At 41.2% G+C, this 25,650-nt stretch overlaps 1 protein-coding gene across 2 annotated transcripts; it reads left to right on the forward strand.

Annotated features, from left to right (window-relative positions):
* Window positions 1-2,609: 2,609 nt before the first annotated feature.
* Window positions 2,610-22,025, forward strand: LOC139448377 (uncharacterized). 2 transcript variants are annotated; one of them, XM_071229920.1, is made up of 9 exons: window positions 2,610-2,797; window positions 4,306-4,364; window positions 5,884-5,953; window positions 6,577-6,638; window positions 10,177-10,402; window positions 12,569-12,613; window positions 14,088-14,132; window positions 15,357-15,440; window positions 17,542-22,025. In XM_071229920.1, exons 1-9 carry the CDS (start codon window positions 2,791-2,793, stop codon window positions 18,240-18,242), a joined length of 1,299 nt encoding a protein of 432 aa, XP_071086021.1. In that variant the 5' UTR covers window positions 2,610-2,790; the 3' UTR covers window positions 18,243-22,025. The 2 variants fall into 2 exon arrangements, with proteins under 2 accessions (XP_071086021.1, XP_071086022.1); XM_071229921.1 differs by lacking the exon at window positions 5,884-5,953.
* The last annotated feature ends 3,625 nt before the right edge of the window (window positions 22,026-25,650 follow it).

Genomic DNA, 25,650 nt, shown 5'->3' on the forward strand with positions numbered 1-25,650 from the left:
TCCCGCCATGCGATGAGTGTTGTGCTGTACAGAGAATCAAGATTGAACACTTGCCATCAAACACAGTCAGTTCAACATTCCATCAAGCAGTCAGTTTAACACCCGCCATCAAACAAAGTTAGTTCCACACCCGTCATCGAGCACATTCAGTATAACGCTCCATCAAACTGTCAGTTCAACACCCGCCATCAAACAGTCAGTTTAACACTCGCCATTAAACACTGTCAGTTCAACATTCCATCAAACAGTCAGTTTAACAATCCACCAAACACACTCGCAAAGAAACACAGTCAGTACAGCACCCACCAACAAACACTGTCAGTACAAAAGTCGCCATCAAACACTGTCTGATCTGGCTGGGCCCTGCAGGATACTCCCAGGTTAATTCCCCAGTTCTGTGCACAGTGCAGGAACCAACTAACCACGTAGCAGTTTGTACACGAAAGCGAACATTAGTCATAGCCAATAAGCAGGGGGAGATCCACCTGTTGATCTGTTGCATTTTCGGTTGAGCTATGAATAAAAACAGGAAACATATTTCAGCGTTGACATGAGCTGTTAGTCATACCGTCTGACAATGGCAGAGTTTAATGTATCATGCCTATCCTAGGTTTAAAATGAGAGGTCTTGGGAGGGAGTCGGTATGTCATATATGTTACAGTCAATGTATAAAATAAGTAAATATGTAAAATGACTGAAATGTTCACTTAGAAAATTTAGCAAAACGTCATTTTGAAAAATCTCTTCATTTATTTAATATGATGAATTCCAAACATTTTTACGTTTAATCTTTTCACCCAGGAACTATAAATGATAGTTATAAAAGAACACGAAAGTCAATAGAGGTTATCACGCGAGTGTGTTTGGGGGAAGGTAAATATCCCGTATTAGGAATAAACATTGTATTTAGCGATCTGGTCATGCATACACTGAAGTTGACTGAAGTTTTATCTTTATGCAAACATATAAAGTCAGAAGGAATGTGTGCATAGTCGGAAATAAATGTGAACATTTGTCACTTATAGTGTAACTGTAGCGTTCTAGATATTTTTTGCCATTAAACAATATAATCACGTTACTAACCACGGGTCCGGCTAATCCTGTGGGTACCCAGGTCCTACTCAGTACCCAACCGACCCGAGTACCCGAGTTGTGACACGATCGCCAAATGTCACATTACCAGGTGAAGTATATGCAGACTGTATCCACCTATTCCTCGACATAACGCATTACCAGGTGTAGTATATGCAGCATGTATCCAACAGTTCCTCGACATAACGCATTATCAGGTGAAGTATATGCCGCCTGTATCCATCCCTTCCTCGACATAACGCATTACCAGGTGAAGTATATGCAACATGTATCCAACTGTTTCTCGACATAACGTCTGATACGTGAAGTATATGCAGCCTGTATCCACCCATTCACCGACATAAAGTACTACCAGGTGATGTATATGCCGCCTGTATCCACCCATTCCTCGATATAACGTACTACCAGGTTATGTATATGCCGCCTGTATCCACCCATTCCTCGACATAACGTACAACCAGGTGAAGTATGTGCCGCCTGCATCCACCCATTCCTCGACATAACGTACTACCAGGTGATGTATATGTCGCCTGTATCCACCCATTCCCCGACATAACGTTCTACCAGGTGAAGTATATGCCGCCTGTATCCACCCATTCCCCGACATAACGTGCTACCAGGTGAAGTATATGCCGCCAGTATCAATAGACGGAAAGGTAAGCCTTGTGTCCTACTTTTCAAGTGTGCATAACACCCGTAGATCTACAGCAATGTCAAGCTGACACTCAAATACCAAACTTAGTGGGACAATCCAAGCGTTTGATACGTATAATCCACAGGCAGAAACTCGCTCCACGTTCAGGAAGAGAAGTCAATACACACCAATCTATAGTCATACATTTCGTCCTCGATTCCTTCTCACGCAGATTATTTTCAATCCTGGACAGAGTTATCTGTGCAGAAAAATACAAATTCAAAAGATGTAACAGATTACTTTTGTCATGTTTTGTTTTGACGCATTAATACATTTATCTATACATTTTCTTGTATGATAGTAGGTACATGAATGATCGTACTTACTATAAGGGTAGTAAATGATAGTCTTGATATGCCTACATTATCACACACTGTACAATGCATGTTTATGCCCACGTGTTCTCGTTGCTATTAACACACACACACGCGTGCGCGCGCACTAATATACACTCACGCACACTCGCACACGCGCGCACAGACACACACACACACACCACATACACACTGACATACACCTTACACACACACACCACAAATACTAACATTCACATCACTCACACACACACACACACGCGCACGCACACACGCACGCACGTGCACACACCACATATAGCCACATACATCATACAACACACGCACATCCACACACACGTATGAACCATATCAACTGTGTACAGTGTTATGAGTTTCGAGACCGGCCCCTGTTACTGCCACAGCGTCTCAGCTTGTTGACCGCCTGTTCACACACGCACAGTGACATCGGCAGCGAGTGACTTGTATGCTTCATTGCTGTAGCAGAAGCGTGTCTTACCTCAGGGCTACGCGAGGTAACAGTAGATTCTATTTTAGGATCAACTTTGTCAATGACTACCCCAGCCGACTCGTTGGTCACCAGTATGCTGTTATCAATATCCGGTCCCCCCTATGACGTGCTTGTAACGTAGATACTCTCACTATAGAAGTACTACACTAAGACACTACAGGGACGGAAAATCGTTGAATATGGAAGGTAAGCAATATCACAGAGCACCCGTAATGGAGATGCAGGTATAGAATACACTGCAGATGTTGACAAAGACGCAATGGGTCAATGTCAGGCCAAACAAGTATGATTCAACTTATTGAAAACACACTTTATTTGCGAGCTCAGATTTTATAACATATATCGACATAACGTGTTGACATGGGTAGGGCACCTCACCCTGTGGCATAGTTTACCTTGGACGAAGGTTAGTTACTAATAGTTACCTGAGTTCTCTGTCATTCAGCCGTAGCTTGTGTCGCCCATGGTTGAGATAGCGTGTTGGGGCACTGTAGAGATATTGTGTTACACGTGAAAGCTTCCTTCTGGTGTAACACCCACTGACGTATGAAGGAAGTCGGTGGGGCAAGGTTTGTGCTCCTGCAGATACGATATTAAATGTAGGTCACAGCTTTTGGCGATGTTTACCCTTTCAAATGGCTCTTACGAAACGGGGGTCTCACGGCAAGTGTGTTTCCTTGTTTGTTTAACGCCGTACCTGGAGACGGAGATGTGCAGATAGTCAAGTCTGGACCAGAGACATTAATGATTGATATTCTGAGCAACGTTCGCCATCGGGAAAAGGTGACTTGCAAACAACCAAGTCACACTGCCTGGTCCTCCGATCTGCTATAGTCGTCGCGAACGACGGGCAACAGCGTTCATGAGGCCTGTTTTAACCCGGTACCCTACCAGGCACATGTAGACAATCTGACGCAGGTTAGAGACCCTCCATAGATGTGAATACTTCATGCACAATAGCTGGAACATGTGTCACTTGCTCGCTCGCAAGCTCCACCACCCAGCCGCCCTCTCTCACTCACTCCATCACTCACTCACTCACTCCATCACTCACTCAGTCACTCCATCACTCACTCCATCACTCACTCACTCACTCACTCACTCACTCACTCACCCAGCCACCCACCCACTCACTCACTCACTCACTCACTCACTCACTCACCCCCACCCACCCACCCACCCACCCACCCATTCACTCACTCACTCACTCACTCACCCACCCACCCACTCACTCACTCACTCTCACTACTCACTCACTCACTCACTCACTCACCCACCCACCCACCCACCCACCCACTCACCCACTCACTCACTCACCAACCCACCCACTCACTCACTCACTCACTCACTCACTCACTCACTCACTCACTCACCCACCCACCCACCCACCCACCCACTCACTCACTTACTCACTCACTCACTCACTCACTCACTCATCCACCCACCCACCCACCCACCCACCCACCCACTCACTCACTCACTCACTCACTCACTCCATCACTCACTCATCCACCCACCCACCCACCCACCCACCCACTCACTCACTCACTCACTCCATCACTCACTCACTCCACCACTCACTCACTCCATCACTCACTCACTCCATCACTCACTCCATCACTCCATCACTCACTCACTCACTCCATCACTCACTCACTCACCCACTCACTCACTCACTCACTCACTCTTTTCAGATTCATCCCAGGGGGAACAAGATGAAGAGGCAAACAACACTGAGGAGCAATGCCGGGATGTAAGTAATTCATATAGTGTACTTAAGCAACATGATTATTACCTTGTTTTTTTTCTCCTCCTAAAATAAATAAAATACGTTTCGTGATCTTTCATCGTACATCGATCCACCTTTATATTGCATTCAGTAATGAAATACTGCGTTGGTCTGAAAACATCGACACTTCTCTCGGGTGAAACAACACTTTATCCTGGAACTATTGTCAGTGTGCTATCATGGAGAGGTGAGGTGAGGTGAGGTGAGGTGAGGTGAGGTGAGGTGAGGTTAAAATTGGTTTAACGTCGCGTCCAAGATTATTGCACTTATATAGCGACGTGTGTGTGTGTGTGTGTGTGGCTGCTTGTACTAGTCCGGAATGATGCCGATTTATAGTGCTAGCTCACTGCCGCAGTTTAACATGAATACCACACTCAGACACAGTATACTGACTCCGAGCCGACCAGTCCTTGTTTTAGCCCCTCAATGCCGAGCGCCAGACAGGGTAACAACAAGTACCATCTTTTAACGTCTTTTGCTCTGACGCGGCCGGGTGGACGCTCCACCACTAGACATCGGAGGCGGTCCTATCATGGAGAAATCATATTGGGTTTTCAGAGTAAGATCATGAATATCACTGAGGAGATATATAATAAGTAGATAATTTATCTTGTCTTGTCAAATAGCACGATCTGAACAGTTGACATTTCGCCTCTTGGCTGCGTCACTCATAAAAATATGAACTTTGACAGACCATTCGATGATAAAAAAACATGAGGTCCAATTGTTTTGGCCGAGTGAGACGGGTTAACAATGTTGCTTACAATGGGCATAAAATGTCTGATACTTCATCTCTAAACAGATTAATAAAAGAAATCTTCTCGTACGATTATTCACATGAATACGGAACCTCGGATAAAGCGAAGTGGTTCTCAACGTGTCTATTTTACCCAGACTTGACTATAGGTTGACGTGTTTCCATGTCAAGTTTCACAGTCATTTGCTTTACTGATAAAGGAAATAGGCTCGATGCACAGGTTGGTGTTTACAATGATCATAATATAATATATTGTTTTATAATAATTAACATAGTTTAAACACAAAATCTGTTGACTGTTGATCATCAGATGGAAGCGAACGTCTTGATGATCTATCTGCAAGGTCCTTGAGAAACTAACTTGTCTCACAAGGACCAGTACCTTTTCAGATTTCAAGGGACCCGTGAAGATAAGGGGTATAATAGGTCTTCAGCAACCCACGCTTGCCGTAAAAGGCGACTATGCTTGTCGTAAGAGGCGACTAACGGGATCGGGTGGTCAGGCTCGCTGACTTGGTTGATGCATGTCATCGTATCCAATTGCGTGGATCGATGTTCATGATATCAATGACTGGATTGTCTGGTCCAGACTCGATTATTTACAGACCGTCGTCATATAGCCGGAATATTGCTTAGTACGGCGTAAAACAACAAACAAAGAAACAAAACAATCTGATTTCAAGGAATTGGTTTAACATCTTTTGGGTATTTCTTCATCTACTTCAGGTTTTGAAGTACCTTCACGAAACTCAGCAGCATGCCAGTCACCTTGAAAAGATTCGCAATCTTGAACACCGTAAGAATACAAATGCTCACCAAATGCCACGCTTTCTTCGATAAACGTATGAAGTGTCATGTATTTGTGCATTTCCTTGAGAGAATCACCATTGTCAACTTGTATTATTGGCTTCACAATCTTTTAAATGAGCACCATGATTTCATCCAGATCGTATTTTGCATGTTTAATACTTTTACTTTTATTCTTATTAATCCACTTTTCCAGTTTTGTTCCATATTAATTGTTAAAACATAAATGTTATGCAGTTATCTAACTATTCTAACGAGCTGCGGAACCATAGACTTATTTCATGGACTGCCAAATAGTACCAGCTGAGGCAATGCTTATACTCTGATGTGGACAAAAAGTTATAAAGACTTTTTGTATGGCATATTTTTGAAAGGACATTCTCGCATTCTTGCGATCACATCTCGATCTTTGGAAACCAGCTAAATTCTCAAAAGTGTGAGAATGCGGGATCGTGTGATTGAGAGAACGCGACATATGTCCATTACAGTAACGAACTACGGTTATTGCGAACTATACTTGAGTTCGTTATAATCGTAGTGTACTGTATTACGATGGAAAAGCTCCATCTACCAATGGTCTTGATCTGGATGCAAATACCTTTGTCTTCACAGAACTGGAGGAAAAGGACTTTCAGAACAGACAGCTGCAAGAGGACATCTCACTGCTGCAACAGGTAAATCAAATCAGATCCGTGGATTCTTTAACGTGTCTTTAAACGTAAATCAAAGGTGAGTGAGTATGGTTTTACGCCGCTTTAAGCAATATTCCCGCAATATCACGACGGGGTACACCAGAAATGGGCTTCACACATTGTACCCATGTCGGGAATCGAACCCGGCTTTTCGGCGTGACGAGCGAACGCTTTAACCACTAGGCTACCAGACCGCCCCGTAAATCAGTGGAGTAAGTGGAGTAACTTCTTTTACTTCTAACACATTACCATTTTTATATCCCCCTACCGAGAATTAATTTCTGAATCACTTAAATAAAAACAAGTAACAAAACCCTTTCCACATTCATGAGAAGCCTTAAGACTGTACGATTCCGGCTATATCATGATAGTGATTATGAATCACTATCATTAATGATGATACCAGATGTTCGCGAAAATATGAGCGTATCCTCACCGGAGGCACCCGTCATAAATACTGAATGATAATAAAAGTATGATATAGCGAGGGCGGGTTAGATCAGGTTATATTGTGGTAATAGTATGATATAGCGAGGGTGGGTAAGATCAGGTTATATTGTGGTAAAAGTATGATATAGCGAGGGCGGGTTAGATCAGGTTATATTGTGGTAATAGTATGATATAGCGAGGGTGGGTTAGATCAGGTTATATTGTGGTAATAGTATGATATAGCGAGGTCGGGTTAGATCAGGTTATATTGTGGTAATAGTATGATATAGCGAGGTCGGGTTAGATCAGGTTATATTGTGGTAATAGTATGATATAGAGAGGGTGGGTTAGATCAGGTTATATTGTGGTAATAGTATGATATAGCGAGGGCGGGTTAGATCAGGTAATATTGTAGTAATAGTATGATATAGCGAGGGTGGGTTAGATCAGGTTATATTGTGGTAATAGTATGATATAGCGAGGGCGGGTTTGATCGGGTTATATTGTAGTAATAGTATGATATAGCGAGGGCGGGTTAGATCAGGTTATATTGTGGTAATAGTATGATATAGCGAGGGTGGGTTAGATCAGGTTATATTGTGGTAATAGTATGATATAGCGAGGGTGGGTTAGATCAGGTTTTATTGTAGTAATAGTATGATATAGCGAGGGCGGGTTAAATCGGGTTTTATTGTGGTAATAGTATGATATAGCGAGGGTGGGTTAGATCAGGTTATATTGTGGTAATAGTATGATATAGCGAGGGTGGGTAAGATCAGGTTATATTGTGGTAATAGTATGATATAGCGAGGGCGGGTTAGATCAGGTTATATTGTGGTAATAGTATGATATAGCGAGGGCGGGTTAGATCAGGTTATATTGTGGGAATAGTATGATATAGCGAGGGCTGGTTTGATCAGGTTATATTGTAGTACTAGATGATATAGCAAGGGGCCGTTTAGATCAGGTTATATTGGGGTAATAGTATGATATAGCGAGGGCGGGTTAGATCAGGTTATATTGTGGTAATAGTATGATATAGCGAGGGTGGGTAAGATCAGGTTATATTGTGGTAATAGTATGATATAGCGAGGGTGGGTTAGATCAGGTTATATTGTGGTAATAGTATGATATAGCGAGGGCGGGTTAGATCAGGTTATATTGTGGTTATAGTATGATATAGCGAGGGTGGGTTAAATCAGGTTATATTGTGGTAATAGTATGATATAGCGAGGGCGGGTTAGATCAGGTTTTATTGTAGTAATAGTATGATATAGCGAGGGCGGGTTAAATCGGGTTTTATTGTGGTAATAGTATGATATAGCGAGGGCGGGTTAAATCAGGTTATATTGTGGTAATAGTATGATATAGCAAGGGGTCGTTTAGATCAGGTTATATTGTGATAATAGTATGATATAGCGAGGGCGGGTTAGATCAGGTTATATTGTGGTAATAGTATGATATAGCGAGGGTGGGTAAGGTCAGGTTATATTGTGGTAATAGTATGATATAGCGAGGGTGGGTTAGATCAGGTTATATTGTGATAATAGTATGATATAGCGAGGGTGGGTTAGATCAGGTTATATTGTGGTAATAGCATGATATAGCGATGGTGGGTTAGATCAGGTTATATTGTGGTAATAGTATGATATAGCGAGGTCGGGTTAGATCAGGTTATATTGTGGTAATAGTATGATATAGCGAGGGCGGGTTAGATCAGGTTATATTGTGGTAATAGTATGATATAGCGAGGGTGGGTTAGATCAGGTTATATTGTGGTAATAGTATGCTATAGCGAGGGCGGGTTAGATCAGGTTATATTGTAGTTTTAGTAAGAAATAAGTTACTCAAGTTAACTGTGATTAACTTGTGCATTCGAGTTTAAACCGTCAGCCATGTTGCATGATGAAGTGAAATCATTTTTAGCAGAGTGCTCGTCCTCAAATGACAAGACAGATGATGCTCCTGCTATTTATTCTGCGACACTTCACTCGCACTCTTGTCATGAAAATCATACATTAAATTCATATCTAAAAATGCAATACTTCTCATTTTGTATCGCGACTCTTGTAAATTATCTCTCCTCTTGCACCTTCCCATCGCTGACCTCATGGAGTAGGTGGCTCAGCAACAGCGTTCTCCCCGTGCTGTAATAACATAACAGTAGGATGTCCCAAAACATAATGAGGATATTTAAATAGCTCATGGATGGGTTGTCACCTAGATCTCCTATCATCATTCAGTTGTGGTTCGACACGTCTGGTCGACTGGTTTTCTGGTCCAGGACATACTGATGTATCCGTGATAAGGTGGTCTGTCGTGAATCTCTTTTCTTCATGCGAGCGGGGGCATGGGTGGCCCAGTCGTCTAAGGCGCCGCGATTCGCTGTGCAGAGTTGCGTCCCTTGGGCACGCCAGAAACTTATGATTGTGGGTTCGAATACCGGTTCGCCCCAATTATGTTTCTAGGTTTGTCAGCACCATAGCCGTGCTCGTGGGTTTCACCGAAGTGGTAAACGTCTGAGACCTGCATCACTTTGGGCTTTCCTCCCACATTAAGCTGACACGCCGTTATATGACTGGAATACTGTTAAAAGAGGCGTTAAACCCAACTCAATCACTCACTCTTCATGCAAGCAGGGGTTACTCAATGATCTATTGCGCCGAATATCTTGATGCGTCGCTGGGCCTTGCCAGAAGCCACTGTTTGTGACGGCGGTCTGTGAATAATCGTGTCTGGACCAGACAATCCAGTGATTGACATCATGAGCATCGATCCACGCAATTGGGATACGATGACATGTTCAACCAACCCGTTCAGCCTGACCCGTTAGTCGCCTCTTACGACAAACATGGTCGGGTTTAACGACAAGTGCTGAAGAATAAAATTCTACCCCGGATCTTAACGGGTCCAGGAGCCATTGATCGTAGGTCCGTTATCATTTTTTGTCCTGATTATGACCCTTGGTATGTCAGCGTCATGTAACCAGTGCCCCTGTAGAAAATCCCCACTTGAAACCATGTTACCAACGACACATGTACAGCTTGTCAATGCCTTGTTGAAATGCATTTTCACCCTTTTTCTCAACTAGAAAGAAGAAGAGCTGACCCAGATGTTGGACTCGGTGTCGTTGACGGACGAACCGCAGGGTAACGGCAACAGTTTCGCCTTCAGCATGAGGAGGAACTGGAGGTCCCTGTCCAGTAGGATGAACCTCAGCAGACTGGGGAGGTCAGAGAAACGTAAACAGATCTCGACCGTGCTGAGCAACATCAAGAAAAAGATGAAACTACCGACAAGGCGAAGTAGAACAAAAGGTGACGAAACTGATATTATGATTGTCCGGATAATTACTGTAGACGTGGACAGATTGAACATATTCTACAAATCCGAAAATATGCTTTGTTTGTTTGCTGTTTGACGCCGCACTCAGCAATATTCTGGCTATTTGACGGCGATCTGTGAATAATCAAGTCTGGACGAGACAATCCAGTGATTGATATCATGATCCAGGCAATTGGGATTTGATCACATGCATTAAGCAATTCCGCGATCCTGACCACCCGATCCCGTTAGTTGCCTCTTACGACATGTATGGGTTGCTGAACGCCAATCTTAACCCTCTGGATGCCGAGTTTTCTTTTTTTCTGACGCACATTTTCCTAAGATCTGAAAAGTTAAGGTTGTGCGTGAATTGCACTCACGCGGCACTGGATCTACCTCCGGCTATAAACTTATGCAGAAATGTAGAATATTAAATTTCCTATCTGATGGTGTAAATTTAACTGCAAATATCAAATCGGTTTGAAAAAAAGACACTGCTAAGTGTTGTCTGAGAATTTATTCTGCGTTGAGAAACAGCCAATTTCGCCGCTTTTATCGTACATCGGTATACTGTGCGACGGTTTTTTTAATTTAGCTGTTTTACAGAAACTGTGAGCGAACAAAATGCTGCCTTATATCTAAACGCCATAAATTTATATGAAATGGATTTATATGCTTATGTATAACGTAATACATTCAATACAAAAAATAGCCTGCCGTAAATGACGAAAACTGATTTTCCTCTATGACGTCAAAAGACGACAGAGAGGTTACACATGGGTCCCGAAAATGTGTTTATGCAGACGATTTGTATATTTCTATTCAGCGTGGAATTGTCTCTTTACTTCATTTTTAACAATTTGAAATAGTAGTGGAAAACACGCTGTCCAATTCTTTGATAGTATAACGGCGCATATTCATATATATTCGCACATATGGTTTAAAATTGTTGATATATTTATATGTTTTAATTTATAACATTGTGGATTTGTCTCTATATTTCAATTTCTACATTTTAAATAATGGTGGAAAACACTACGCAGTTCTGTAGATATGCTACTCTCCACTTTCAAAAAGGAACCTCTTTACCGTAATATAATATGTCAAGTGTATATTTAAATACTAGATAGACACAATTTTTTGTGTGGATAACAACTTCTTTAATACTGTGAAAAGCGACGTTTCGGTATAGATCCTTATACCGTTGTCAAGCAAGACTGAATGGGGGGAATATATATAGTAGGTGGGGGATTAACAGTAGGGGATTAACAGTAACAACAATAGTATACATGAGTCGGATAACATAGGTAGGTGTGAAAGAAGTTGTTATCCATAAAAAAAATGTGTCTATCTTGTCTTCCGTCAACTTCTAAGTAATGCCTATCAAACAATTTATATTTAAATAGGCTGACATCTGACATCTGATGATCACCATCAAAGGTTGAGTAATTATTATCCTATTATATTACGGCATTACCATGTCAACATTATCAAATAATCAAAGTATATACATGAACGTTCTTCATATCTCATAATGTTGCCTCAATGAGTTAGCAATATAATTGAATTTAAATCAGTCGACCAATGTTTCCTTGCCGGAACGAGCTGTACATAAATGTCGCACCGTTTCAAAAGATGCAGCCATAAAATCTCACCATATAAGTCTTCTTGAGCACGACACTATATCTCTCACAGGACGACTAATGCTATGTGATTTAACCTGATGGTGTTTTTGTGTGTCTGTGCATTGTGAGAATACTGAACGCCTCTTTGAACAGCATTTAAGTTGAAATTATAATGTCTCGTTAGCTTAATGTGTGAGGAAATTTCAAAAAGAATTTCAAAAGAAGTTTATCACCTTCGGAGGAAGGCAAAAGAAACTGGGCACTTGAAAAATTGACTTTGACCAAAAATATTACAAACGTTATCAAAATATTACAAGCTGAACACACGGCAAACATACGGTCCAAAACACAACTATGATATCCGTATCAAATACATCACTATCGAATAAACATTTCTTGTTTGTTTCATTTTTAGCGACCATCGAACATAGGGGCATGCTTTCTTTTGCCCGGGTGCGTATTTCAGTCGTCATCTTTCCAGCTATTGTTGCAATAGTGAATACAGTCGATCAATAATGACGATGTTGCTTTCAGATGCTGTAGTGAAGACGGATGCAGAGACACAGACATCGAGTGCAGGTACAGCACCAGCAAAAGCTCACTGTACAATACATTTATCATCGTATCAGAAATGTTAAACCTACCACTGCATGAACCATGGTTAGGAGACAGACGTAATGCGTTTACAATGTAGAGCCAGCTAGGTTACCTGTAGATTAAGCCAGGCTGGAATTTTGACTTGAACGCGTAGCGTGAGGTTTCAAATGTTTAATTTAGCGCCCTTAAAATCTACAAGTAACCTAGCTCTACATTGAAAACACTGAACAATCTATCCTGGTTGTAACGCCAACATTTGTAAAGGACGATTTGAGCGTTTTAACCAGGGAAGCTATTCTACTCAGTCAAAATCAAATGATACATGAATACATGTACACTTAATAATGAGTTTCCTGAAATCCGTTTGAGTCAGGCCAGTCATTTCAAACATCCCCATTGAAACAAGGGTTACCTCTAAAGCCAAGCCTCACTAAAGCTTTCAAAAGGTTTTATGGTAGACATGTGAAGAACATTTACAAATTTGACGCATCAGTGCCAAAAATGATGCCCGATGCAATTCCCTATTTTGTACCGTGTGTTCCAGTGATTGTTCAGGTGAACAATTGACTTGCCCTTGCATGTGTTTTTGATAGGCACATCGGTGAGGAAGGATACGCTCACCTTCTTGCGAACACCTGGTATCATCACTGTTTGATGGTGATTCATAACGTGCTCATTATATAGTCGGAATCGTACAATCGAATCTGCTTTTAGCAGAGATTTCTTAATCAGTTTAAGAAAGGATTACACAACTCACTTAACTTTGCAGACTTATTGAATAATCACCTAATCTTATCAGCTGGTGTGCCGAAGTTAACCAGCTGGCAAATTAATACGCGAACTCTTTGGTGCGCGAGAAGATATTGAGTGAAGGGACATTGGTTGACTTCAATGTTTTTCGTGGATTTTCGGAATATAGCTCAGAATATGCTCACACATTTGTACATAATTATACTTCACTCGCATATGTTACAGGTACTTAGTAAGCCAACATAAAGTGGGTACCACTAAAGACAATTAAGCACTCCCTGTAAGGTTTAGTCCTACACCGCGGGTTACTATTATGACGTCATATCGCTCATTGTGACGCAAAATATATGACATCACAGTCGAATATAGCAAAAGCTTTTTGTTGTACCTAAAATGCCCAAAATGTATTGCAACATATACTTTCAACATTATAATAACAGTAAATCTTTATATTGTTACCTGAAATTGAACTTTTCGTTAAAATATTAGTTTCCGCGGTGTTGCGACGGTCAAATCAGCTGGTTAATCACATGTTGTTATATTGTGATTTGAAACCTCTGACCAATCACAATAGAGTAATTTGTAAATTGTAATATGAATTTGGGAAAACATTCGAATCTTATACACAAAAAGCGTCCGAAAGCTGGGTTGTCCGCATTAGCGAGGTTAAACTGTATTGCTGCTTCATGTAGTACACGTCTTCCAGTTGTAGATGTTGCCGTGCTGAAGGATAAAGAATCTCAGACTCCGGGTAAGGCTGTGCAAAGGTTATACCAACACCTCCTACAGTTGTTTCTTGTTTAACGCCACACTCAGCAATATTTAAGCTATATGACGGCGGTCTGTAAATAATCGAGTGTGGACCAGACAATCCAGTGATTAACATCATGTGCATCGATTGGGATACGATGACCACCCGATCCCGTTTTGTCGCCTCTTACGAGGAGCATAGTCACCTTTTAGGGCAAGCATGGGTTGCTGAAGAACCATTCTGATCCGGATATTCACGGCTTCAGTGTGACGTGTGATGGCGAGAAGGTTGACCAATGCGTTGAAGGGTGTAAGAAAGATTTTACGCCTATTTTGAACATACTCCATCAGGAAGGGGCTTGGAATTAGATTCGAATCTGAATGTTTAGTGTCACGAGCAAAAGTTTTAAACTCGCGACTTCCGGACGGTTCTATTCCAAGTTATTTGAAAATTACTCCTTAAACAAAGCGTAAGTATATGGTTTGTTTCTTTGATTGTTTGTTGTTTAACACCACCCTCCGCAATATTCCAGTTATCTGAGGGCGGTCTGTAAATAATTGAGTCTGGACCAGGCAATCCAGTATATAAATATAAATATATATAAACCGCTGTGACATAGCTGAAATATTGCTGTGTGTGGCGTAAAACAACAAACAAGGCAAACGGAGATACGGTCGATTACAGAGCTCCAGATAAGCTGCGTATCTGCGTACAATACGCATCAGAAATGCAGAAATACACAGTAAACTAAAATCCAAGCGTATTAAATACGCAACGAATATTACAGATACCCTACAAAAATAAAACTTGTGCGTATCATCAAAATATTGTGAAGTAACCCTGCGTATTCGATTAGCAAATCAGCAACTTATTTTGAAATTATAAACGGGCATTCCGTCAACCTTGCCAAACTCCACGATGACAGTTACATCATGATCATTTGCCATCACACTTTCTTGTGGAAGTAACATGGTATTTTTGTGTCCTATAAGGCTCTCGAACCCACACGACACCAGTTTGCAGGGACTAGATGAATAGTGTTTTTAAATATTTAACTTAAATACCAACATGTGTTAAAACTAGTGGTACAGAAATTTGAATACCCAGATAGAATTACTGATACCCAATGATTTTAAAACTCATGGGTAAAATACCCACAACACCAAAAGCTTATCTGGAGCTCAGAGTCGATGTTTGTTTGGATGTTCAGTGCTGATGTTGCAGGTGTGTATCCGGAGCGGGTGGCGGAGGCGGGTCCGGTGTACGCTCTGTCTGATGTCCAGGGGCTGTCGAGCATCTCCATCACGTGTAAGTGTTACCGGTGGATGGGGGATGGGGGATGAGGCTGGATGTGGGGGTTGGGGTGACTAGGGACCTATTGGATGAAGGTGTTGTGGCACGTTTTGCACAGTTTAGTTCCTTAGTCCCTGAACATATGTTGGAATACAGGATCCACAAGACGATCGTAGAGCTGCTGGTAAGGTGAAATATAGAATCTCACCAGAGTGTCTTTTGATATCAAATATATCAACACGAGTTGATAAAAGTGGAAAAATTCCGATGCTTACCGAGGATTTTTGCCACTTTTATCAACGAGTGTTGATATATTTGATATCAAAAGACACATGCAACATCATTCTTCCAACATTTTCAATTTGTAGACAGTGATTAGCAGTGTCTTCAGTGTACAAAGTACTGCTTACAGCTTCAGTAGCAGAACCATTAGTGATGTCATTTGATTGTGACGTCATGGTAACCAGTGACGTCACAATGGTCTGCAAAGCATTGTGATGTAATTTCATTGCAGCGATATCTACCGTGTAGATATCGCTTGATCTAATCCAAGCGATATCTCCTGTGGGAGCCAGTTTTGGATGATAAATGGGGTTTAACGTCGCGTTCAAGATTATAGCACACATATAGCGACGTAATGCATGTGTGTGGCTGCTTGTACTACGATCACCTAATCGAGTCCAACACTTACATTTATTAGGCTTATAATAACACTAAATGCAAAGGTATGGCTAAACTGAAAGGCGGATTTTACAGGTTACCAGGAAGCTTTTTCCAATCAATGAATATAACCAAGACTTTGACCCAAGTTAATTTTCTTAGGATATCTAAATACTGACAGTACGCACACATGATAAACATTCATCTTTGGTCGCGGACCCTCTCTTAAATTTGGAAAAGTCTAGCTGTTTAATTCATTCAAACCTTTCGACTGTGAGTGATCACTTCTGAAATTCAAAACGTTCACCCTGAAAGAAGTAAAGGGCTGTCCGCGAGCCGCCAAAGCATCGATTGTGAGCATTTCTGAATATTCTTTCTTCACTATTTTATAGTTTTCCGTAACTTCACAATTTGACATTTCCCTTGACGAAAAGGGCCTGCACCTTGTCTCGTCCAGATTAACGATTGGTCATGGAGAATGTATATTTGGGGATATGTTCCAAACACTAAGTGTTTGGAACATATCCCCAAATATACATTCTCCATGAGTCTAGCAGACCGGACATCTTGCAATAGGAGCCTACTGAGGCGAAGCTCGAGAGGTGGCACGTCGCCCTGGCGACGTGGTTCGTTGCTCATCAACCACTGGGTTGTTTGGCCAAGACTCCACAGTTTACAGGCTCCCGTGATACAGCTCGACGTGTGCCTATTGTGACGTTACAAGAAAACACACAGACACAAGCTATATCCGGACGTGTCCTATTACTGAAAAATATCCATTTCATTGTATATAAAACTTTTTTTAATTAAATCTCATATAACCTTCAACAAGCAAACAAACAAAACGCAAAAACAAACTCATAAATTGAAACATTGTTCTGTCATGATTCCAGGTTTTTTCTTTAACACGCCAGGAACGAGGAAAAAATATATACCTTGGTTATTATTTATGATATATTATACCAAGGTTCCGTCCGTCCGTCCGTCCGTCCGAAAACTTTGTCCGCGTGATTTCTCTTAAACTATTCAGTGGATTCATCTCAAACGTAGTACATATAATCTGTGTCATATGGAGGGGTGCAGTCAAAAGTAAAAAAATGTCTTGATTAATTTTCCATTTGTTTTATGAATTTTTCAAACCCTAACGTCCGTCCGAAAACTTTGTCCGCGCGATTTCTCTTAAACTGTTCAGTGGATTCATCTCAAACTTAGTACATATAATCCGTGTCATATGGAGGGGTGCAGTCAAACAAAAGAAGTTTGTATTAATTTTCCATTTTTTTATGAATTTTTAAAACCTTAACCCTATCCTAGCTATTTAATTTGAAACTACTGACACACTAGTCGGGTCGGGGGTATTAGTGAGCCAAGCTCACTTTTGCACTTGTGTATGTTCGTATTGGAAACAGGTTCCTTTTTAACGGTTGCGGACTCACGGGACTGTATCTGTTTCCAGGTCCCCACCAAGAGCTGGACACGAGTAGGGTCAACACCGAGTGCTGTCATGTCACTGATGACGGTGAGCTGAGGAACTGTCCATCCCCTGACCATGGTCAGCAAGGACAACAGAGGTTTCAGAAATGTTTTGGGACATGTTCAACACCTGGCATCCCCCTCCCCACGACTACTGCCACGCCCCTTTCCCCAGCCCAATACTGGGAGGCCGAGGCCCTGGTAGATGTAAAAGACTTGGATAAGTTGTGGAAATGGAAGACGTGTCTGGAGATTGGCGTGGCGGAAGAGGAGTCGATGGACAATATGTCTCTTTACCGCCAGGCGGGTGTGTGGTGCATACGGGTGGCAGATTGTAAGCGGGTGATTTGTACTCAGATATGGATTAGAGGGAACCTTGTGACCTTCAATAACATTATGCCTCGATCTCCCGGAACCAGTGCGACCCTTAGCTTCGGCATTGCCCTGGACGTTCACAGAGGCAGAATTGCCTTCTTTGACCTGGATAGATACGTTGTTCTGCATAAGACTGATGTTGTATTCAAACAAACGGTATATCGTATGTTTAGTGTTCATCCTTTCTCAGATGAACTGTCTGTGAAGGTGAAACTCACCAGCGGAAATAACGTCGTCATGACTCAGCAAAAACAGGAACTGATTTGTAATGCACTCGCCCAATCATTCGTTGATGAATCCGAGTGCTGATTTTAGGACTGTGACGATACATTTTGTCGCGACAGGTACATATCTCGATCGTAAATTCGTGATACGAGACATGGAAACTGACACAAGCCATGACAGACTCAGTTATCAAAGGGGATGAATAGACGACCAACCGAATCATATTTAGTAGATTTGTATTAACTGATGAAAGTGGCTTGAAATCCCCTGTATGTGGTATTCCAGAAAAAAACAAAAACATTTAAACAAATTTTACGTCAGCTGAACTGTCAGGCAAAAGAAACCATTCATTTGACCCAAAAAGAATTAGAGCTATCAAAAACGTAACTTGAAAACAGTCGCCGAAACATAAGGTTCAAAACACAACTATGATACCTGTTTCAAATACATCATCGTCCAATAACTTGTTTGTTTATTTCATATTTAGCCCTCAAACATGGGTGTAAACTTTCTTTTGCCCGACAGTGAATATTTTTCACCTGAAATATGTTAAACACCACCCCTTCTTTATTTTTCTACATCCCGAACTTCCGTCCAATTTCTTTTTAAATTGATCTCATTTTGATAGATGTGTTAGATGCCACCGATGCATACCGGACAGTTGGTACAAGATCTTCGCATGTTCCTCCAGATGGTCGCAGGTGCAGGGTCATTTCATGATACAAAGAAGCAGGGGAGGATATGGGAGGGTGGTCAAATTACTATTGCCATGGAGAACAGTGACGATATTCGATTTCGGATTCTGTTTGGCAAAATGAGAATGTCACTTTGTAAACAATCACAAACATGTTTCGTCAGAAAATCACCACAGAAAACGATTTAAAGTATGGGTACTTAATATGGAAATATCGTAAGATGTGTTTAGCTTTTATCAATGTGTGTACGTATATAGAAGTTATCACGCGAGTGTGTTTGGGGATGGTAAATATCCTGCATTAGGAATAAACATTGTGTTTATTCCTAATACAGGATATTTACCATCCTCTAACACACAAGCGTGATAACCTCTTTATCATATAATGCCATTCTATAATTCTGTGCTTGAAAATCGCTTTCCCTCTCTCACAAACATTACCTAAACATTGCGCGCATTAATATTTACTACGTCATAGGGTAAGTGATGTGTCAGTCGGACAGTGACAGTAGCCAATATAGTTCCAACTGAAATCTGTTTCTTATATAGTCGCGAAGCAACATATACGCAAAATAACAATTGTTTTTGCTTGCATTTCGCGGCAATCCATCGGTCTGTCCACTAGAGGAACTGCCCTTTGTCAAAGGGAAGCTACTCTAACCCTAGTCTATGTATGGGACGTCACGGCCACGTTCAGACGTTGTTGACAGTCGGTCTGTCCTGTCATAACGTTAAGAAGTGCAATCGGATGTACACACAGCGACAAAACGAAACAAGGTAACAATTCAAACATATTTCGGCCAAATCCAACTATTTTAATTTGTGGAAAAGGTTTCAAGCCACAGATATATGGCTATTGATCCCACTTGGCTAGGCCTACTGCCCTCGCAAAATTGTTTCGAAATTTATGTCTCCAAAGTTGCCAAAACTTATAAAATGCCTTTGCTACGTCACAGTTAGACACTGATTTTAAGTATATAAGACTGTTCTTTTGATACTGATAGCAATTATCTCTGTAGTTTATCCAGATTCCCGATTCTGACTCGATTGCCGAATGACAAGGGCGACGCCATGTTTGTTTATAAACACTGAAAGTAGTCCCTACTTGACCTTTGATATTTGCATATCTATCCGCATATGACCCCAACGGATATAGTTTTTATCCACAGGCTTTATCCTACCGAGAAACCTACCCATTATATGATAAAATACATATACCTGTTTCGTGTTAGATGATATCACGATACTCGGTGAACGTTCGTTCGGTGAATTGTTCCACACCAAGGCAAGGGTTCTTGTTTTTTGGTTCACGGATTTTCATTGTGGATGATTTGCTCAGTATGTCTACAAAATGGGTTGAGCAGTATTTTGGTAATCATCTTTAAAGTTTGATTTGGGCCAGATACTGGTAAAAAAATATATAAAAAACTTTGGTTGGTTTAAAAGAACGTACCGCTGCAATCACTGGCATTTTTATTGTCAAAGCGATCTTTATCGTCGTCGGTTCAAACAAACCTTGTCATTCTGATTTGATTTTCTTCTGATATTTCGATTTTTAATGTCGCTGGATCCGTGAACCAATCCCCAAGAATATAAGGCCATATATATTTAATTAGAATTGCTTTGGTTATACAGAACTGTCATCTATTACTGAGTGGTACGTAGGGACGTTTCTAGCTCAAGAGGATTCATGTCATGATCTGTCTCAAGGAACAAACCAAAAACATAAAAAAAGTAATAAATAAAGTGGAGAACCTTCACCGTTTGTTCGTGAAGGACGTGTCTGACCAATGGGTATAACGTAGCAGTATAGTTCGAGGTCGAGATCACCGCACTCTCGTTACTGAAATTCGAGGTCACTACGCTGTCGTCAGTGAAGGTCGAGTGCACTATACAGTTGTTATAAAAATATTCTGCCACCGTCCATGATTTGAGTGAGTTGGGTTTATCGCCGTTTTATAACAGTATTCTAGTTATATCACGGCGTGTCAGCTTGATGTGGAAGGAAATCCGTACTGATGCAGGTCTCAGACATTTACCACTTTGCTGAAAACTACGAACGGGCATGACGCTGACAAGCCAAGGGTTATAATCAGGGCGAATCTGGGATTCGAACCCAGGATCATAGAATGCACAGTGAATTACAACGCGTTACGCGTCTTGGCCAACCGTGCCTCGTCTTCAAATTGACTTGAACTTGACTTAGCTCATTCACACCGTCCAGGAATGGAGGGAGAGATCTGATGCTTACTTGTCAGGTGCCCGTTTGTAGACAAACCGATATTCAGGTTACACAATAACCGCAGGCAATCGATAGTCTAAGAGCAACATAAATAATATATAGGAACACCTGGTGTCAGTACTGATTTTCAGTGATCCATTCATATATTATTTTTTATATTTTCAACGCAATTTTACCTTTTACGCACAATATAATCTGTTTAGGCGGATAATCAAGACTGGTTGTTCTCTAGCGTTAAAGTTTTATATTGACTTTTATTACTATGCACTGGTTACATACATCTCTCAGAGAGTAGTCGGGTGGTTACAGCGTTCAGCGTAGATCCGGGTTTCTTCTTGGTGTCCTCCGCCGTTTGTTTGCTTGTTTGTTGTTTAACGCCGCACTCAGCAATATTCCAGCTATATGACGGCGGTCTGTAAATACTCGAGTCTGGACCAGACAATCCAGTGATTGACTTCATGAGCATCGATCCACGCAATTGGGATCGATGACATGTATCAACCAAATCAGCGAGCCTGACCACCCGATCCCGTTAGTCACCTTTTACGACAAGCATGGTCGCCTTTTACGGCAAGTATGGGTTTCTAAAGACCTATTCTACCCCGGATGTTCACGGGTTCCGCCGTGGTAGTACTTGATCACATGAGTACAGGTTAAAGCAGCGTGAAACACACTTTCAGATCGACTAATGGTTAGGTTCAAATGTGGAATCGAATTTAATTACGCTGAAAATACAAATATTCTAATATTATTAATTGTAAACCCACAAACCATTTTGTTGTATTTTTCATTTCACAGCATCATTTCGACATGCTAATTGGTGATCACCCGCGATCTGCTTCTTCGTGCATTGTACTCTTTTTGTTGAGTTTTTGTGTTATTTCTTTTCTTGTTGTTGTGTTATTTCTGTTAATGTTATTGAATTGTTATAAAGACCCAAGCGTTATTGATTATACCTCGCCCACAGCGACGGCTGTTTTGAAGTGAAAGTAAAATGGTATAAAAAATGCTCCAACGGTGTTTATACTTTTCCCCGAACAATCAACACACCTTCCAGGCTGACAATAGTCACAAAACACACAACCCTGATTATGTTGACAGGCCTCTCTTATTCAAAGGAACCAGCTGTCGCTACATAAACGATGCATGTAGCAAGATGCGGCATGGTTTAGGAAAGATAATTATTTCCTGTAGTTGTTGTGTAGGTGAGACGAAAGACGTTAAGATGAAAGAGTTATACAGGTTCCTTGACACAATGCGGCGTTATACCTGAACGTAGATTGGATACAGTGTAATACATGCACGTAGATACCGCACAAGTGGAATTATGAGCACACGTTGACTGAGAGATAGGGCGCGTTTTAGTTCAAAAGGAAATAATTCTTTTTCATCTATTATTCAACCAAATAATCAACAGAAATTTTTCTTGTACCTATTGTTCAACCAAGTAAACAACAGAAACATTTCTGGTACCTATTGTTCAACCAAGTGAAAAACATACGTAAAATGGGAATTAATTTCCGTTTTGTTTGTTATATAACCCCCTTTCTTTGAGGATACAACTGAAAGACAATGATTTTCGTCTGCACAGCTTCATTCTGGCGATAGATTAACCAAATATGTTGTTACATGTCATTTCGAGTTGCGCAGTGAACACAAATACTTACAAACACACATCCTTAACAGGAAAGTTGTTATTCAGGAAACAATGTACAGGATTCTGCCCGGATTGATTCACAGTATACATATAGAGAATCGCCTCCAAGTATCTTTCGATATCAAATACTCGTATATACACACGAGTCGATATAAGTTTTGCCGAGGAGGTTTCCAAGACATGAGGTTTAGATTCTAACTAGCTTCATTGGTAGAGGGATGAGTGGGGATAGAGAGGATCGCTACCGATGATGTCACAATGGTCTTCAAAGCATTGATTACCTGTGCAAGCCAGTTCTGGACGGTAAAATATCTTTCCGGTACTCGTAATGCTGGAGATCCCATCAAGTCTGTGCCAGCACAGGTTACCTTGTACCCTTGTATACTAAAATGTACCGTAATAGCCCCAAATCTAGACTTCGCACTGTTAGGTATCCCATCTCGTAACCCGGCTACGCGACCCGTTGCTAAATCATGCATATTCATTCTTCTCATAACGACCCAGGGGACAAGCAGGGTTACTAAGCAGAGTTGCTTGGATACGAATCTCTGTTCGCTGTAAATATGTTTCTTGTTTTGTTAGAACCACACCCGTGGAATTTGACAAGGCTGTTAACGTCTAAAGCCTCCACCCCTAACGGCTTTTCCGCCAGTCGGCATGCCTTTGTTACACTGTAGGCAATAGGGGAGCCTTAAGTGTCTTGCGGGATGCATTCAAGGACGAGACGGCTGGGATGGAATTGTACTGGAACGGTATTGTGATCAGTTATGTCAGGTTTTCAGTAGATGATTTCAGCTATCGATTGCCTGGAAACCTTAAAAAAATATTCCTGTACCGAAGAAAATCGACTATACTTCACTGAATTGTTTTTAACCAGTTCTTCTTACATCTATGGCTAAGAAGTGTTTTGTACGAATTGTGCTCAGCTTTCTTCTAAGCGATGTAACACATCTCTTATATCCCTACAAGTTGCTTGCGAGGTAGTCGTGGACTTAAATACGCTTAAGTTGTTATTTCGTCAAATATTTATAAACACTCAGAATTGCCCAAGTCCTACGCCCGAATTGTTTTGATTGACTTTTGTGTTTTCTATTCAGCTTCACATTTCACTGAAAAGACCTTCATAATATATGAATGTTAACAGACCTCTTCACTATGGATCGGAATATTTTTAATCAACAGGCCACAATTTTTTCAAGTGAACCGTGCTAATTCGTCTACTGTATACACCACAAGGTTGTGTAATCTAGCCCTTTCTCTTCACTCTAAATACTAATGACTGCATGAGCCATTCGTCAGATTGATTGACTGCTCGCGGACGACGTTTGTCTGGTTAGAGACAAAGAACAACATTACAGATATGAAATACATTGTAAATAATTTTGTTACTTGGAGTGTAGACAATTATCTCCGGTTAACCGTGAAATACAAAAGAAATTATTGTTGATTTTAGAAGCAAGAAACGTGAATTGCACCAGTGGTGCACCGAGTCTTCGGCGTGACGAGCGAACCCTTCCACCACTAGGCTACACGACAGCCCCTGACATAGATGGGCAGAGTGAAATGGGCTTCGCACATTGTACCCATGTGGGGAATCGAACTCTTTAACCACTAGGCTACCCGACCGCCCCAATTGTTTGTGAATACAAGTATACTACTCAAAGTTTGCTAAGGATCAAGTTTTGACGATATCAAAAAGTCATCCAACAAATATAAATTGAAACATGACCATGATGTGCATGACATGCTTGAAAACCTGTGCTTGAATAGTTGCACGCCATTATCCCTGAGAACGACAACATTTGCTGCTGAGGAATGCAACAACTGTATGCATTTATGCCCCTCAGGGTCAAAGACATTGAAGGATTAGGCAGACGCTTATGCATGCTTCAAACGTCTGATCAGTAGGGCATGCAATCTATACAGACATTTGGATCAGCTACTGAAGGCAGTTTCTCCTGATTGCAGCAAGACGTCATCACTTCATGAATGCCATCACACTCAGAAATGAACTGCGGAACGGATTGAAGATTGGACAGACCAGGACTGGGCTCCAGTACTTTTCATTGATGAATTGTAGCCGTGAAGATCCGGGTTGGAATAAGTCTTCACTAACCCATGCCTGCCGTAAAAGGCGACCATACACTCTAAAAAAAAGAAACCCACAGGTAGTATGTAGTTCATTGAACCTGACTACACATAAAATTCGGTATATAAGTTTGGATATATGTTGTTGGAAAATGTTGGTGGCCAGATATTTCGATAAACGCTGCATCAAAACGCAGCCATTGTCGATTTACAATATTTTAAACGGCTTTGTTTTCAGACTTGTTAAAAAATGTCATAGAGAAAAACAGTAAAGCAAAATGCACGTGCAAGTTATGGCATTCGTAACTCGTGTTAGTGGCTATAAAAAGGCAAGCACAACCCAATAATTTGTCATTCAATTGCCAACATTTTTCAAGTTCGAAAATGCCGAGATCCACGCTGCCGATCGGAGCATTGCCATAGGACGTATCAAAAGAGGGGAATCGCAGTCTTCTGTTACACGCCACTTCAACGTCCACCACAGCACCATTTTCCGCCTTTGTGACCGATAAGGTCACGTGTGAGACACATATCTATACAATCTATAGAAATGTATATTAAACACAATCAAACATGGGGCTAAAATGATATCAGTCCCGTAGGCGTATCTCAAACTCCTGTATTAAAATACAAGCATGACAACAGACGTTTTACGCTCTGGGCCTGTAACTAAACGATACCACTGGAATTGTTACGGAAACGAAATTGTAGATATTACCTTAAAGGTGTACTTTACTTGGAACACAATGACTGACACTGAAACTGGGTATAGTTACCCCATCTATGAACGAGAGGTTTGCCTAGACACATC

The sequence above is a fragment of the Haliotis cracherodii genome, unplaced genomic scaffold (assembly GCF_022045235.1).
Source record: "Haliotis cracherodii isolate W230 unplaced genomic scaffold, xgHalCrac1.p SCAF_7, whole genome shotgun sequence".
In the NCBI taxonomy this organism is placed as follows: Eukaryota; Metazoa; Mollusca; class Gastropoda; order Lepetellida; family Haliotidae; genus Haliotis; species Haliotis cracherodii.